Source organism: Artemia sp. Qi Xiang Cuo, chromosome 7 (genome assembly GCF_049724085.1).
Source record: "Artemia sp. Qi Xiang Cuo chromosome 7, ASM4972408v1, whole genome shotgun sequence".
Lineage (NCBI taxonomy): Eukaryota > Metazoa > Arthropoda > Branchiopoda > Anostraca > Artemiidae > Artemia > Artemia sp. Qi Xiang Cuo.
The window spans coordinates 69,130,063-69,147,097 of NC_142800.1; the positions used below are offsets into that span (position 1 = coordinate 69,130,063).

The 17,035-nt window shown below is 35.2% G+C and overlaps 1 protein-coding gene across 2 annotated transcripts in view; it reads left to right on the forward strand.

The window, feature by feature from the left end:
• The first annotated feature begins 832 nt into the window (after positions 1 to 832).
• The window catches only part of LOC148950638 (uncharacterized), a 29,537-nt gene continuing 13,334 nt past the window's right edge, over positions 833 to 17,035 (forward strand). For both annotated transcript variants that reach the window (XM_089092530.1, XM_089092531.1), the window contains exons 1-2: positions 833 to 1,013; positions 12,745 to 12,894. In XM_089092530.1, the coding sequence (XP_088948656.1) occupies positions 885 to 1,013; positions 12,745 to 12,894 (279 nt within the window). In that variant the 5' untranslated portion in view covers positions 833 to 884. The remainder of the gene's footprint in view (positions 1,014 to 12,744; positions 12,895 to 17,035) is intronic.

The window sequence follows — 17,035 nt, forward strand, 5'->3', positions numbered from 1 at the left end:
GTTACGCCCTAGGGAATATATGGCTCTTATTGAAGGGATGCTTGTAAAAACTTCAGAGATGGCTCATTTGATTGGAAATTGAAAGTTCTAGTTCAGTTTTTTAGAGTAAAAAGAGATTGGAGGGCAACTAGCCCCCCCATGCTCTTTTTCCCCAAATACATCCAATAAAAATTTTGAAATAGCCATTAAGTTAAAAATTGCTCAAAAGTCAGATAGCCAAAATTCAGGTGTCCTCACTGCCCCCCAGGGCCTGGGGCAGGCATTGTAAGTTGTGCTGCATTGGGTCACAAAGTATCATTATAGTAATCGGAGGTCCGACTCAGTGAAATTATGGGATACAGAAATTGCAGCGCACACACGGACAGTGCTCGAACTAACACAGGAGAAATCGAGCTGGTGGGCGTCCTCGTCAATAATTTTTCCCGAACTGTAGGACAGGAAAGTAAGCACGGTCAAGCATTTTCTGAACATAGCGTGCGGGAATTTCTGTAAAGTCTCTAGAGTTCCACATGGGGTAGTGGTTTATCGCATTTCTACTAAATGCAGCCTCAAATTAATCTCTACACTGGAACTGAACTTCCGCAAACCAGGGAACAAATTGAAAGGTGTATAATTCCAGTAGGATCAAAGGTCCTGAATAGTGGTGAATATTTCTATAAAACAGCTGTCAAAGCTTGGAAACCTATAAAAGTAAAGTTCAAGTTTGGGCAAAAAATTGTCTGGCTTATTCTTGGCTTGTTTTTCAAAGACTGCGGCTTACTTTTTTTTTCACAATCTGGCAACACTGACCTTGGTTGTAGAGCACCATCTGCAGAAAGGAATCAGCTTCATTTGAACAAAATAGCAAATATTTTAAGTCTTTCAAGGAAAGTGGTGACAGAATAATGATAAAGGCTTTCATAATATACGGAAATGATGGTTGCCATCCAATCTTTGCAGAGTTTCTTGATGTCTTACCCCATAAGCTTCAATATTATCTGCAAAATGAACCTTTTCAAAAGATTGCAGAAGATGTAATAAATTAGGCCTAGGCATGTTCCCATGTATAGCTTTAATATAATGTTTCTTGGTTAATATATACAAGAATCCATAAAGCAGGGTTTCTAGTTAAAATTCCATGTCTAGACACATATCTAGCCAGACTTCAATGTCTAGACAACAACCATTCACAAGTAGCCTAAGTTTTGGTGCTTAGCTAGACATGCTAGACACTTGCTTAGCTAGACTGTGAGTTCCAGACTCTAGAATTCAGTTGTCTAGGATTTTTGATTATAACCAATCAGAATGTATCAAGTTCCACTATTTTCATCATCTATGTTTATTTTTTGAACTGAAATTTTATTTTTGTTTTCTCATTAATTGTGTTTTTCCATTTTAGGCAAATATGCAATACCAGAAATAATAGTGAAGCACACTAAGCCAATTGTTTAGCTTATCTCATCCATTATAGGCTATTGTGACAGTAAAAATAATAGGGATTACAATTTTGAAAGTTTTGCCTGCATAAGCTATCTTGATTGGCTAGAAATGACAACTGTATTCTATTTAAAACTAAATTTGTAATTTTAGCTAAAGGGCTGGGCACACATAGCTGATTTCAGGAACCAATTTCAGCATCAGTGGACAAAGAATAGTGGTAAGAAAAATTTGTTAAAAGAAAAATTTATTGAGCAAGATTTTCAAAAACAAAAAATCTTGACACAGATAGTCAGCTGGAGTTTATTAATAGTGGCATGATTGATCTCAGCTCAGTAGCAGGGTCTTTCACCACAGACATCTCTAGCTGACTATTTGTTGTTTGTTGTTTAGGGTTTGATATGTGTTTGTATCACTCAATTGTTCTGTGCCTTCTGTAATCACTAGCTTGCTTGGGTGTCACTTTAGTTAATATTCACAGAACCTGATCATGTATCACTTATCTTGCTATTGGTAGGGGGTATATCACCTGCAGCAACTGCCTGTGAAGATCACCACTGTTTTGCCATATAGAACAATGATGAGAGAACTTTGATGATCTACTCATCATTGTTCTCAGACTGCTGATCAGAGCAGAATGATGAAAGACATTTGCACAAAAACAACCAAAGATGTAATATCTTTGTTCAGAGGTTTCCCTTTTAATTATTTTTTGACAAAAGATGTAAGATTTTAGCACATTGATGAGTGAAAAAACAGGCCTAATATAGAACATCTACAATGCATCTTGCTTATTTTAGGGGTTAATCCCCATCAGCACCTGCCATCAATTATGAACAGGAACCATAATGATGCAAATACCCTATCAAACAGCAAAATACAAATTTTATGCAAATCAATTATAATAAATGTTACATTTAGCCTGTCACCTAGATCAAATTATAATCAAATAAGGCAACTCTAAAAAAGGAAACATGCAGGAAAAAAAAAATGAATTCAGGGAACCAAACCAGTAGTCTTAACCAAGTTACTTAATGAGTTTGTATTTAGTCAACCATACCAAACCCAAGGGAAACAATGGAGAGATAACTAGTCAATGGTCTGAGAAGGAGCCAACCTAGGTCTGGCCCTAGGTTGTATTGTAACACCTTCTGGGCTAGGTACAGACTCCTTTTGTTTACATTTACTTTCTGCTTTGCCAGGGCTGTTATTATGGCCATATACCTCATGTTGAGTTCCTCAGCTGGAGGTTGATTAGGAGTCACTGGAGGGATAGAGTCTTTGTGTACTATGGGGATGTGATCTGTATGTTTAGAAAGTCCTTTCTTCAAGACCTCAGCAGTAGTCCTCATGGGGACATTATCGGTGAAAGAGTAACTTACAATTGCTTTCTTTTCTGTGACTACTGGGCACTCCTTGGCATTAGCAGCATGGTTACCATTGCAGTTATGGTACTTGAGTACCTGATCTTTCTTTACTGTTTTAGATTGGGGGCATTCATCAAGGGTTTGTTGTTTACTACAAAGTAGACATCTTCTGCCTCTGCAGCAATTTAAGGCCATGTGGCCAAAACCTTGGCAATTGAAACACTGAATTGCCCGGGGGATAAACTGCTTAACTGTATACCTTGCACCCCAAACAGAGATTTTCAGAGGGATCCCAATTAATGGTGCAAACCAAAGGAATAATTGACAGGCTTGGATTTTTACAGGCCAATGTCACTTGTTGTATTCTTTCATCAACTTGGACCTCCTTGACAAAATCAACCAGATGGGTGACCCCCTTGGATAGGATAAATACAATGCCGTTTCTATTTCTGATTAAAGCAGGGTTAGAGCTAGGACCAAGCACAAACTTTACCTTACATCCATTTACTGCTATATCTGAAATAGAAAGTATAACAGCAGCTACTGACTGGTTCACAGCTATTATGATAATGGAGCCATCTGGTCCAAGTCTTTCTAACATTGAACCATAATGGCCCCTGCACTCATGATTTTGGAGATGTTGAAACAGTTTTTTGGCGATAACTGTTACACCCTGATGTCAACAGCCTAGGCCTACTGGTTTCATTTGGACCTTCAATACCTAAAGCCAAATTCCTTACACTAGCGTTATTGGGGTCAGAGGTGACAGGACTGCTAACCATCCTTTCAGTCATCACAAATAAAACCCCAAAGGGCTAAAATAATTTAAACAACAAAGTTGAATCACAAAAAAGAAATAAATTGTCAAATGAACAAATAAATAGCCTACAAGCAGAGGCGGACCCTCAGTCAATAACAAGTTAAGCAAACAATATAAGTCAAAAGCAGGCACAACACTAAATTTCTAAGCAGGGTATAAAAAGGTTTGATAAGCCCGTTCATGCCATCGGTAGTTGCAATATGCAGGAATTTGAGAGAGTTTGCAGCAAACATATTAACAGTCATAGCAAGCCGAAGGCCAAAAAATGCACAACAAAGCGAGTGTACAGGCGTCAGGGACCCCAAAGGGCTGAGCCCCTTTTTTTTTAATCAACAAGCTGTGGCACAGAGCTATCCCTACTAGGGAAATAGCAATTATGAATATATTTCAATCATTTCAGTTTCAATTTGTCTTTTCAACTAAGCTGACTATTTATTTGTATCCCTTTTTTTTGTTCAACTTTTTTTTTCAACTCAGCTGACTATTTATTTGTATCCCTTTTTTTTGATGATAGTGATGGAAATTGGTGCTGATTATGTAAATTGGCACTGAAAACAAGAAAAAATTTCAAGCTCAAATCAACACCAATTTCTTTTAAAATTGGTGCTGATTTGGAAATCAGCTCTGTGTATACAGCCCTTAAGCACCAATTTTACTTCTGAATGGTTGTTACCTAGACATTGAAGTCTGGCTAGACATGGGATTCTAGCTAGACATGCATGTGAACTCTGCTTAACAGCCACAGGGACAAGGTAGACACACTAGGCTAGCCTACTCATTACTTTTTACATTATGCTTACTTTTGCATTATATTCATTACATTACTTTTCTATGCTCTCCCCAATATAATAATCAGTTAACTTGCAATTGCAAATGCCCCCCCCCCCCCCAATGGTCCCATATAAAGCCTAAGGAATATTTAAAGGCTAAAAGAAAACAATTAATAGACAATAATCTGATGGATAGAAACATCTATCTATCAGGTTAGGGTGGTTGGGACTATTGTCAGAAAAGCAGCCATGATATTTAGAAAGAATATACAAGACGGAATTGAGTAGTGTATTACTCTTTATATTTTAGTATGTTTCTGTTTAGAGAGTAGAACCACTAGACCAATCCCATGGGCAGTGTAGGTGAGGACCATGCCCCTCCCTGGAAATCTGGGACAATAAAGTAGCCTAATTATGAGGAAACCAAAGGAAGGAGAGCCAAAACCTATGGCGTTTGTCAATAAGATTGAACTCTAGAAGGTTCTATCTTGTTTTTGATAAGTAGGCTGTTTTTCTGTCCTATTTTTGTGTAATTAATTTTCTTTTTTTTTATATAGTTTTATGTTACTTGGTGTAGCCTACTGTTTTCATTACCTTTCAGAAAAATGTTTTCAATGTTTTGCTACCTGTCAAAAACTATCAAAATATTGACTTTTTTCTGCATTAGCAAAAGTATTGTGTTCATGAAGCTATACTGCTTCACAAAATAGAATTAAATAATGAAAAAAAAACAGGTTAAAGTTTTTTCTTGCTTAAAAAAGCTTCATTTTTCAATTTAATGGCCCTTGTGTTTTAGTTAATTTTCTTAAAGAATTTGGACTAAAAAGTCTAACTTCAGAGTATATAGCAAGGAGTTAAGGATAAGAAAACCCTCATATAAGGTATAATTTCTGTTTGTTTTAAGTCAAAAGTTGCCTATTTTCCCTATTTTCAGTATCCCATATTTTCAGTAAAAAAAAATTGTCTTTCAAAATCTAATTTCAGATCATTTTTAAAATCATGCAAGGCCTAAGTAAGATATCATGTGGGGTACTGGACACATAAACCCCATGTTCTTGATTCCCTCTTTTAAATTGTATATATCAATAATTATAAATTGAGGATAATTCCCCATTGTCTCAGTTTTGTAAAATTCTCCAGTGAATTCTCCTTTAAAATTACAAGCATAACAACCTGAGACAAAACAGAGAAGGCTGTGATTTCAGGTGCTGTCAGTGGATCAGCTACCCCAATCAGTTGTGTGAATATTTTTTTGGCTTTTCTCAAAAGAGCAGCAACTCAAAATGTCCACATGATTTATGATTATACATCAAAGAAAAGGAGGCTGCTTAATCAAATTGTGTCAGTGCAGTGAGAATGCAGAATAGGACAAAAATGACAATGTTGGCATTTAAGGCCTCCTTTTAAAAAATATTAAGAGAACTGTTTTTTTTTCAGTCTTGAAGCATTATAAATGCAAAAGTTAAACTTTGGTGTAAAAGCTAAAGGTTGATCCAAATGAATATGATAGTGAAAATGAATGGAAATCAAATGAAAAAAAAAAATTGTGTGAAAATAGAGAACAACATTAGAACTTAAATAATCAGTATGGTAATTAATCTACATGATAAGGGGGTTGATATTTCCCTATACCTCACTCTATGCTACAGTGACTATTGTTTCTCAAAGCTTGACAATTGAATCCTTTCACTTAGGAGTAATGTAATTGAAGTTTTGAAATAAAGTGTGTCTTACCCTGGTAGGTAATATTAGCTATAGTGTGTGCCAGCAGATTGAATGCTATTGATAAAAAGGCTCATAAAAGCTTGCTTTGCCTTCTCTACCTTTGTGCTGGTAGGCAAGTTAATGTAATATTTTGTGCTACATAAAGATATATTGTAGCAATCAAAGGGACACTATTACTCCTATCCCACACTAATAATAAAGGCATACACCGAAAATATTCCTGGGAATTCAGAGGAATTATATGTCAGTTTCTCAAAGGGTCATTTTGACATCTGGATTGTAAGTTTAAATTTAGTTTTTCTTTTGTTATTCTGTATTTTCTAAATGTCTGAAGTTATAAGGGAGTTCAGTTCAAGGAGGGGAGGGGGGACAATGAATCTTTCTGTATTTTTGATTGTGTCTGATTTTCTTTTACTCTAGGTTTTGGACATAATAAATAATAAATACATAATAATATGTAATAGTTAAGTATATAACAGATTAAATGGATTAATCCCTTTCCCAGGAATCTTTGCCATTTAGAGTTTTGCTGAGTTCTATTTATTTTGTATGTAAAATTAGTTACTATTTTTATTTCAGAATGCTTTTTTTTCTGAATGTATTTAAAAAAAAACTTATTCCAAAGGTAATTTATCCTAAAATATATTCCTTGGCCCCCCCCCACCATGATGCTATTCTGGTTTCTGCCCCCGCCCCCTGGATATTTTTCTGCACCTTAATTTAAATCTGAAACAATTCTAATTATGTTGTTTCTTTGCTAGGTTTGTGATTCTTGGACCTGTCCTTAAGGTTAAGGTATTCTTATAATTTGTTGCTGCCAAATGAATAGCCTAGTTCATTAAAAAGGATTTAAATAAATTAAAATGTTTTTACTTTTAATTAGAATCTCTTTATACTGTCAAAAAAGAGCACTAGCACCATCAGTTTCAAATCAAATAGGCCCCCTCCAAAGTTTCTACAGCCAGTCTATTTATATAAAGTAGTTCTGAAAAAATAAATAGATCAGTAATGAATTTAAGACTTTGGCTCTTTATTACTGACATAGGTAGTATTGCCTTTAATTGAAGAATAGCTGTTCTATTCTTTAAAACCTTATAAATTAGGATTGAGCAAAGTTATGAGGCTTCAAACACTTTCCTTGTGCCTTGCATGAGCAATAGATAAATTGGCAACAATCTGTACTGGTAGCACCACAAAAGGAAAAATGTTAATAAAATAAAATTAGTACCATCTGATGCCTGATTTGATATTCTTTCTAAATATCCTAGTTGCATTTGTAACAACACAATCCCTTCCTCCTGAGGGCCCCAGACATAGGCCTAGCCCCAGGATATATATAAGATTAAAAGAAAATGCTAAAACAATGAAATTTATAATTTGCAACATGTTTCAATTAATCAGATGATCATATTTCTTTCCATTGTTATCCACATTTTGAAATAATATTTGGTTTCCAACAGATTTTGATTCTTCTGCAATCAGAACGACACAATGCTTTTGACAGGTCAAGAAACCTGTTCACAGAGAAATGTTATCCATCAAAAAATAAATAGTAATAGAGAAGTATAGCCTATTATTTAGTTCTATACCTAAGATGATCAGGGAGTGGGGTAGGGTACAATATCACAGATGCAAATATGATACAAGGAAAGAGCTCGAAACAAAGAACCTCACAGTAATACTTTTATTTGTTAACATGTATATTTTTTTCTGTGGAGCTGCTAATTTAAACTGGTACCAATGTATTTCTGAATGTTTTATTTATATGACACAAAGATTTAAAAGGTAAGTGCCTTTAAAGGGAGAAGAGGTGGAGATAGGTACTTCAAAATACCATCCCTGCAGAACATTAAAGTTCTGAGTTCATTCGTGAGTTTCATTCACCTTCCTCAACTACTCTCCAAGATAGACAAAAGCGTCTTGTCTAGAATTTTATGAAAGAGAAAAAACAAAGTAATATAATACTTTAAATTTAAAGCAAAGAGAAATTACTATAAATGGAGAACTGAGACTTAAAACCAAGGAAAATCAAACAGTTCATGGTAACGAACTGTAAGTAAGGAGCAACCTGGCTGAATAGTAACCAAAACTCTAAAAAACGGAATTTTGAAACCAATATACATCAAAAGAATCAAATTTTAATGCTGATTTTAAATATATAAGTTTCATCAAGTTTAATCCTACCCATCAAAAGTTACGCGCCTGAAAAAATTTGCCTGATTTTCGAAAAAAGGAGGAAACACTCCCTAAAAGATATAGAACCTTAATGAAAATAACACCATCAGATCCAGCGTATCAGAGAACCCTACTATATAGGTTTCAAGCTCCTATCTGCAAAAATATGGAATTTTGTATTTTTTTTTGCTAGAAGAAAGATCATGGATGTGTGTTTGTTTTTTTTTTTTCCCAGGGGTGGCCGTATCGACCCAGTGGCCCTAGAATATAGCGGGAGGGCTCATTTGGATGGAAATTAAAAGTTTCAGTGTTCTGTTTAAGTGACCAAAAAAATGGAGGGCAACTAGGCCCCCTCGCATGCTCATTTTTTTCCCAAAGTCACCCAATCAAAAATTTTGAAATAACCATTTTGTTCAGCATAGTCGAAAATATACTAACTATGTCTTTTAGGATTACTTAATCACCCACAGTCCCTGGGGGAAGGGCTGAAAGTTATGAACTTTACTCAATGTTTACATATAGTATTGGCTATTGGGAAGTATACAGACGTTTTCAGGAGAGATTTTTTGTGGTAGTGGGGGGGGGGGGGTGGAGGTTACATGGGAGGATCTTTTCATGGGGGAAGGGACATTGCTATGAAGAGGCGCCGGATTTCCCAGCATTATCAAAAAAACGTTCAGAAACTAAATATAAAAAAAAGTTTTTCAACTGAAAGTAAGGAGCAACATCAAAACTTAAAACGGACAGAAAATATTACATATATGATCTGGGTTCGCCCTCTAGTCAATACCTCGTTCTTAACGCCAAAGGTTTTTAATACTTTCATAAGAGCTATTTATTCTAATTAACAGCCTTTGTGATTAAGGGGTCATTTTTAAAGAATTGGAACAAAATTTGAACTTCAGCGTATAGAGCGAGGTATGGACTAGGGGGCTAACCCCCTAGGGTACGTATTAAAAATATACGAATATAAAAGTTGGTTACTAAGTTAATTCGTAAGTTAGCCTACGTGTATTTATTACTAATCAAAACGTTTGTAAATAAAATCAAACAAGTTTCGAGAAAGCCACTTAGCCAAATAAAATTAAAATTGATATGCAAATTTTGTTTTAATTATTCATATACGGTGAGCCAAAATCAAAACCTGCATTAATTCAAAAACTTTCAAAAATTAAATAAAAAAACAAGTTTTTTTAACTGAAAGTAAGGAGCAACATTAAAACTTAAAACGAACAGAAATTATTCCATATATGAAAGGGGCTGCCCCTCCTTAACCCCTCGCTCTTTACGCTAAAGTTTTTTATTGTTTTAAAAAACAAAGTTGTGAGACAGAGTCAAACTTAAGCGTAAAGAGCGAAGAGTTGAGGAGGGGGCGGCCCCTTTCAGATATGGAATAATTTCTGTTCGTTTCAAGTTTTAATGTTGATCCTTACTTTCAGTTAAAAAACTTGTTTTTTTCTCTTTAATTACAATGAATAATCCTGTCAAACTTTAAAAAAATAGAAATTGCCTCATTTGTGCTTTACTGAAAAAATTTTTGTTTCAAGGAGTATGTTTTTATTTGTCATAACATTAACAACATAACAAAAAAGTTGTATTTCAAGGCTAATCAAGGTTTATAAATAAGAGTAATGCTACCTATCCCTTTCCTCCTCAGAATCTATGAAGGAATTGAATGTTATTTTTCCAAGCCACTTTGAAGGATTTGCCATAGACACTTTGCAGGGGCTTATTCAATTGGAAACTGAAAGTTCTAGTACTTTCTTTAAGGGTGATTGGAGAACAACAAGTCCCCTCCCATGCACATTTTAGTTGTCATCTCTTCAATCTACAAAGTCATTCAATCTAAATTTAGAGACAACTCCAAGCATGAAATGACCCCAACAGGCAAGGGCTGTAATTTATGCAAGTTGCCTATTTATACACCATCTATATCAGAAGCAGTAACTGATGGGAACAACCAGGTTTACAAAGCACCTTCTGGATAAAATTTTTATTGAAAACAAACTTAGATGAAAATTTTGAAATGAGGTGCCTCCTATGGCTTGTTAATTCCCAAGTAAACTTTCTTTTAGTATGTAAGCAAATAGAATTAATATCGCCACTGTGGGGGTGGCCTAATTGATTTCACAAGCTCAGCCAAAACTGAGCAGAAGCACAATCTTGTAAAAATGTCATGCTATCAGACGATTTTGAAAGAAGTCCCACATAAGCTCATCTGTAAGGCACTGCTGCCATTTCTGCACACAGGAGAGCATGCCAAACTTCTATGCAATAAATATATCAGAGGAGGCATTGCTCATAAATTGAAATAGCAGGCTTCTTAATCAGCAATGGAAATGGAAGACAAATTTTGCCCAAAATATCCTCAGATACTTGAATGTAAAAGTTAGTACTAATGCTTTGTCAATCCTCAAGAGTCGCATGCAAATGAGTTGACTGAGAGGAAGGAGACCCAAAAAGAAGTTGAAACCAGGGAGAGAGATCAAAAGAGGCAGCTGATCAGAAAATTGATAGTGAAATAGGACACAAAGAGGACCAAGACTTGAGGAGGAGCTGACCAAAGACTAAGAGGAGGCGCTGCTTAAAAATTGAAATAGAAGGCTTATTCATCAGCAGCAGAAATGGTGGACAAATTTTCTCCTCGGAAATATCCTCGGAAACTTGTATATAAAGGTTAGTAATAATGCTTTTCCAATCTTTAAAAGTACTGGCGAAAGAATAGGCCGAGGGAGAGGCTATCTATGAGAAGTTGAAGCCAGGGAGAGAGAAGTCACAAGAGGCAGATGATTGGAAAGGTGATAGTGAAATAGGACACAAACAGGAGCAATACTTGACAAAAGCGATGCTACGACATTGTCAATATTCGAAGTTGAAAATGACAAATAACATATTTAAAATCACAGTTTTTTTTTACTGCCAGATCATCCCCAAAAATCTTAGTAACCACAGTAGCACATATTGAAGGTTTTGAATCATCCACAGACAAGTCGCAGTTAAAATTACCTAAAAAAGCACAAGACAAAGACAGTGAATGGACATGGCAAGGAATTCAGCTAATATTTCCCATGCTACTGCAAATGATGGCTCTGAATTATTGTCCATATAATTAGTAGGTAAATAAACATTTTCAACTAAAAAAAAAAAAAATTCAATTCAAACAGCCAGAAAATAATTAGACACATCACATAGACTAGACCTAAGATTAGCTGGCACAAAAGTAGCTAGACCGCATGAGGGTCTACCTTCAGAACTTTTCATTTTTGTTGTGACAGAACAATGCACTGAAGAATCATCAAAGTTTGGCACTACTGCTCAAATTCGAATCCAAGTATTCCTGCAAGCAAACAACCTGAAATTGTCTGCAAAGTTCACGTATCACAAACAGCTTTGAAACAAAATTACCACCGTTAAATTTCCAAGTTAGTTTTAACTAATGTTAATATTTGACTTTGTGCAATTATTTTCTAATCAAATGAAGCCAGGGGAAGGGTAGAATTTTTTTAATTTTTTATTCAGATTTGATAGAAATTCAAATGCATTAGCATCTGCAAGGACTTGTTTAATCTGCTAAACTATATTGGGATCAACTGTATGCTTCCATTTGTAAATTTTTATCTTTCAAAAATCATGTTTTTATTTTTCTTCTTCAAAGCTTATTTTGGTAATGTAATACCTCCATGGTTTTGTAAGCTATATGCTAACGATCATTCGCAATATAATTTTCCAATATTTTATAGCAGAAAGTATTCTCCATCACCCTAATCCCTTTCCTGTAAAATTAGTTCACCCTCTACCAAAACGATAGAAATACCCTCAATAGCAATTTAGCCACGCTTTTAAATTTTGACGTTAATAACACAGACATGTAAACAGAGAAAACTTAGGACTTGTATCCCAATTAAGATTTTTATATTTGCTTGAATATAAAGGCCACTTCTATTTCCTCCATTGTGCATAAAACTGAAGGGTTACTTACAAATAAATTTGATTAATAGTATTAGACAACATAAAAAAATGACGAAATTTATAATGTATTTTGTCACTTTTCTAGTCCTCTTCCCCCTAGCCTTTCGCAATAAGGTTATCTAAATTTAAAAAAAAATAATGCAAGGTACCTGTACTACAGAATTTGAAAAACAACATTTGTCAACTAATTTTTAGTGGTCCCAAAGTAGATTTTACCAGTAGACTCACCTACCAGTATCCCAAAAAGATAGTTTAAAACTTAGCCTCCCATTTAGAAAATCTTTATCTTCTGATGGTAGGAAGCATGCTGTAGGAAGCAGTAGGCCTACTGCTGAAAAGGTAGCACACCAGTATCAGGAATACAACCTTTATTTGATGCCAAATTTTAAAAAAAAATCGTGTCTTAAGAAGTTTTCTTAAAATGTCCTTGTAATACAGGAAAGGGTGGATGGATTTAATTTCTGTGTTGTTTGTATGTGCATAAAATTAATCTTTGTTCTAGATTCTGCAAGAGCATGACCTCAAAGTGCACACAGAGCACTATAATTCTCTAAGGCTTGTAGTGTATGCATCTCGTGGAATGCCAAGTGGAGAGGGAAAACACTTCTTACATCTTATTAGAGATTTGCTTGCTCACTTGTTTAACCATGGAGTAAGTTTTCTTCTATTCTTGCCCTTTTGCTTGTAAATGAATTGGTCATTCAGCTTGAGTAGCTAAGGACAATTTAGTAAATTAACTTGTAATTATAAGAAACTTTAAACCAGTCATGTCAATTGGGAGACTAGATCCTGCCCCCACCCCACCCCACCCAAAAGATACCACAAAAGATACCTTTTTTGGGAGGGAATTTTCATTGAAATGCCTTTTTTTGGTGCTTGCATTGAAAAAATTGAAAACGACAAGTCTGCAGCTGCCCCCACCTGCATTTTGAAAAGTACATTTCAACCTCCCCCCCCCCACCCTAATTTCTTTTTGAATTGGCGCTGCTGCTTTAAATTAAACTGTTACTTTTAGTAGTTTTTCTAGTAAATCTTTTTCTAGTAAATCTAGTGATTCTTTCCAAGGGATTCAAATCTAGTAAAGAGCGAGAGTAGAGGAAGGGGCAGCCCCCTCATACACGGAATAATTTATGTTCGTTTTAAATGTACCGTAATGTTGCCCCTAAAGGCAACATATAGCTGCCCTCCAGTTTTTTTAGTCACTTAAAAAGGGCACTAGAACCTTAGGGCACCCTCTCCTGATCTTCTTGAACCATTGATTCGGTACGATCACCCCTTGGGAAAAAAACGAAATAAAGAAACACGCACCTGTGATCTTTCATCTGGCAACAAATGCAAAATTCCACATTTGTGTACTTATGAGCTTGAAAGCTCTACAATAGGGTTCTCTGATGTGCTGAATCGGATGGTTTGATTTTCATTAAAATCGCTTCGCCTTTTTGGGTTGTTTTCTTCTTTTTTCAAAAATCATACAGATTTTCTCAGGCTCCTAGCTTTTGATGGGTGATATTAAACTTACTAAATTTTATGTATTTGGCAGCGTACAAAGTCAGTTCTTTTAATGTAACCATTGTTACCAAAATTATATTGTTTAGAGTTATAGTTACTGTTGGGCCGAGTCGCTCCATACTTGTGCATGTCTTCTTGCTTGCTTTTCAAGCCGTTAAAGGTCTAAAATATTATAAACATCAAAATAAAAAAAAAAAAAAAAAATCGGAAACTATTCCGTGAAAAAAAGGATTTACGGTATTATTTCTCCGGAAACTTATGAAAAGCATGGAAATTTTGTTTAGGTTTTCGAAAATATACTATAAAAGTCGATCAGTTTTCACAGTTCTTTAATTTCTAGAAAGTTCAGCCTCGAAACTAGGACATGTTATTGAGACAAAATATACAAAAGTCGCAAAATAAAAACGACAAAATAGAAAAGGTCACCAAATGAATTTTATTGCCGGAAAACCATTGTCAGCCTCAGTTTCAGAAGATCAAAATTTGTCTATCCGCATTGGAAAAAATTTATTTCTACCTTGAAAAAAAGTTACCTCTAGAGTATCGAAAAATTTGATGTGTCTTAACAACTTTGAAATTGTTTCTAAGTGGACGAAGCAATTTCGTATGTAAGAAAGTGCATGCCATCTTGTGTACTTTTTATAGTAGTACTTGATTAACGTACAAGTGGCATCAAATCAAAAATTTAGACCCCCCCCCCCAAAAAAAAACAACAAAAAAAAACAGAATTTGGCATTAGAGGTTGACTTTTCCAGAATTATTTCCAAGAAATCGAGAAGAGTTACGGAATTTTGTTCTCTGGTCTTCAGAGAGATAATTTAATATTCTGCAGGAGTTCGACATAAAAATTGTTCTGAAAGAGTTTGCTCTAAACAATGGTGTAAAACAAAACTATCCTAGCTGGGAAAGGTTCCCCAGCTAGGATTGTTTTGTTTTACACCATATACGTCACGAGGGAAAAACTTTTTTTTTTGGGGGGGGGGAGGAGTCCTGCAAATTTGACATTTTCACTGGAACTCTTCTGTCCCGTTTCATAAATCCTATACCCAGAAAAGATTTTGGGTTTGCATCTCTTACCTCTTTGGAGTTACAGACCGAGGGCCTAGAGAAAAACAGCTTTGAAAGAGTAGTGTTGCTTCGCAACAAAACGAAATCACTAGTTTAAAAGTTACACAAGAAGGGAAAAATTCGTATGAGCTGGCAAAAATAGAATAAATTACCAAAAGCGAGATCATACAGTTTGTGCTAACGAACTGAAAGTAAGGAGTGACTTTTAAGTAACCGAAAGGAGTTACCAAATAGTAACCGAAACTCTGAATAACGGAATTTTGATGACAATAGATACTTCAAAATAATTAGATTTTTTATGCTGAATCCAAATAATACAAAATCCATTAAGTTTAATATTACCCGTCAAAAGCCAAGAGCCTGAGTAAATTTACCTGATTTTCAGAAAAGATGGGAAACAACCCCAAGAAGGTCAAGCGATCTTAATAAAAAGCATGTATTTGAATACCATAGTGTAGAGGTTTGAAACTCCTATCTAGAAAAATATGAATTTTTGTTTGTTTTTTTTTCGGCAGAAGAAAGATCCCGGATGCGTATTTATTTGATTGTTTTTGTTTTCACTGGGGATGATCGTATCTTACCAGTGATCCTAGAAGCTCGGGAGAGGGCTCATTTGATCGGAATTAAAAAGTTCTAGTGCCCTTTTTAAGTAACCCAAAAGATTGGATGAAAATTACCCACCCCCCAATGGGCCTTTTCCCCCATAGATATCCAGTCAAAATTTTGAGATAGTCATTAGATTCAGTATAGTTGAAAGATCCTATAACTATTCTTTTAGGGATGACATGTACCCAGAGTCACTAGGGAAACTACTACTATCGCTACTACTAACAACTCAACGCAGTACCAAACCGTCTGAAGCCAACACGGCTACGCACCCTCCGCATCCAACCCAATTTATTCAATGCCCTCTTTACACCCTCCAATGAAGTTGCCATTTCACTTAAATCTTTCGTTACGACATTCTCCCGCCCTAACTCTAGACGACCTGCTTTCCGTTTAACCCTAAACAGTTGGCCGAATTCTATGGACAGTCTTTGGCAATCTATAATCCTTCATTCGCTGAACATGCCCTTGCAATCTCAACCTTTTTTTCATTAAAGCCCTAGGAAGCGGGATTTAACCACACTTTTTGTACACCATACTGCTTGAAATATGCTCAGTCTGTCTGGTCCCCAAAACAATCCGTGGACAAATTCTCTGGAAAACATCTAGCAAATATTCCTTCGTTTTCCGGAGCGCCCATTCTTCAGGACCATATTTGAGTGCTGTCATCACTGTAGCTTCCAATATTCTAATCTTGGTTCAGAGACTTCTATTCCCATTCTTCCAAACTTTTTTCAACTGTGAAAAAACACCCTTAGCCTCGGCTATTCTACTTTTAATATCTTCACGGCACCCACCGTCTTTACTAATAATTGATTTAGAAAAAACTTTTTCCACAAAACAAGTTTTTAAAGAAAAGTAAAGAGCTTCATTAAGCCAAAAATTAGCAGAAATAAACTTAAATAATCTTCCAAGCACAAAACTACCACAGATCACTATCAATAAATAAATGAAGCTCAAAACAAACAGAAATTGCAATAAATAGCCGATTCAATCTCAAAACGAGCAAAACTCAACATGAGTAGGGCTGATAACCCTCACGCCTTCTCAAGAACAGAACATACTTTGCGCTTTACTGAAAAAAAACAAAAACAAATTTCTATGGATTGTCAGTTTAATTGACATATACTGGTATTTATTCTTTAAAGTTTTGAAAAAAAAACTTATTTATGAAGGTAACAAAAAAGTGAGAACATTTAAAACGCATTTTCTTGTCAGTAAAGCGCAAATTATGTTCTGGTCTTGAGAAGGCGTGGGGTTATCAGCCCTACTCATGTTAATATTTGCTCGTTTTGAGTTTGACTCGGCTATTTATTGTAATTTCTGTTCGTTATGAGTTTCATTTATTTGTTGATAGTGATTTATGGTAGTTTTACGCTTGGAAGATTATTTGACTTTATTTTTGCTCATTTTTAGAATAATGAAGCTATACTTTTCTTTGAATAACTTGGTTTGTCGAGAAATTTTTTTAAATTAATTTCCGTTAGTTTTTTATTGACATACTTTTCATGAAAAATTTTTTTCTATGTCTTTTTAGTTTTTTTTTCTGTAAGAATCCATAGTTTGGGCCGCTATCTCTATGTTGGAGAAACTTTTTCATTGATTTTAAA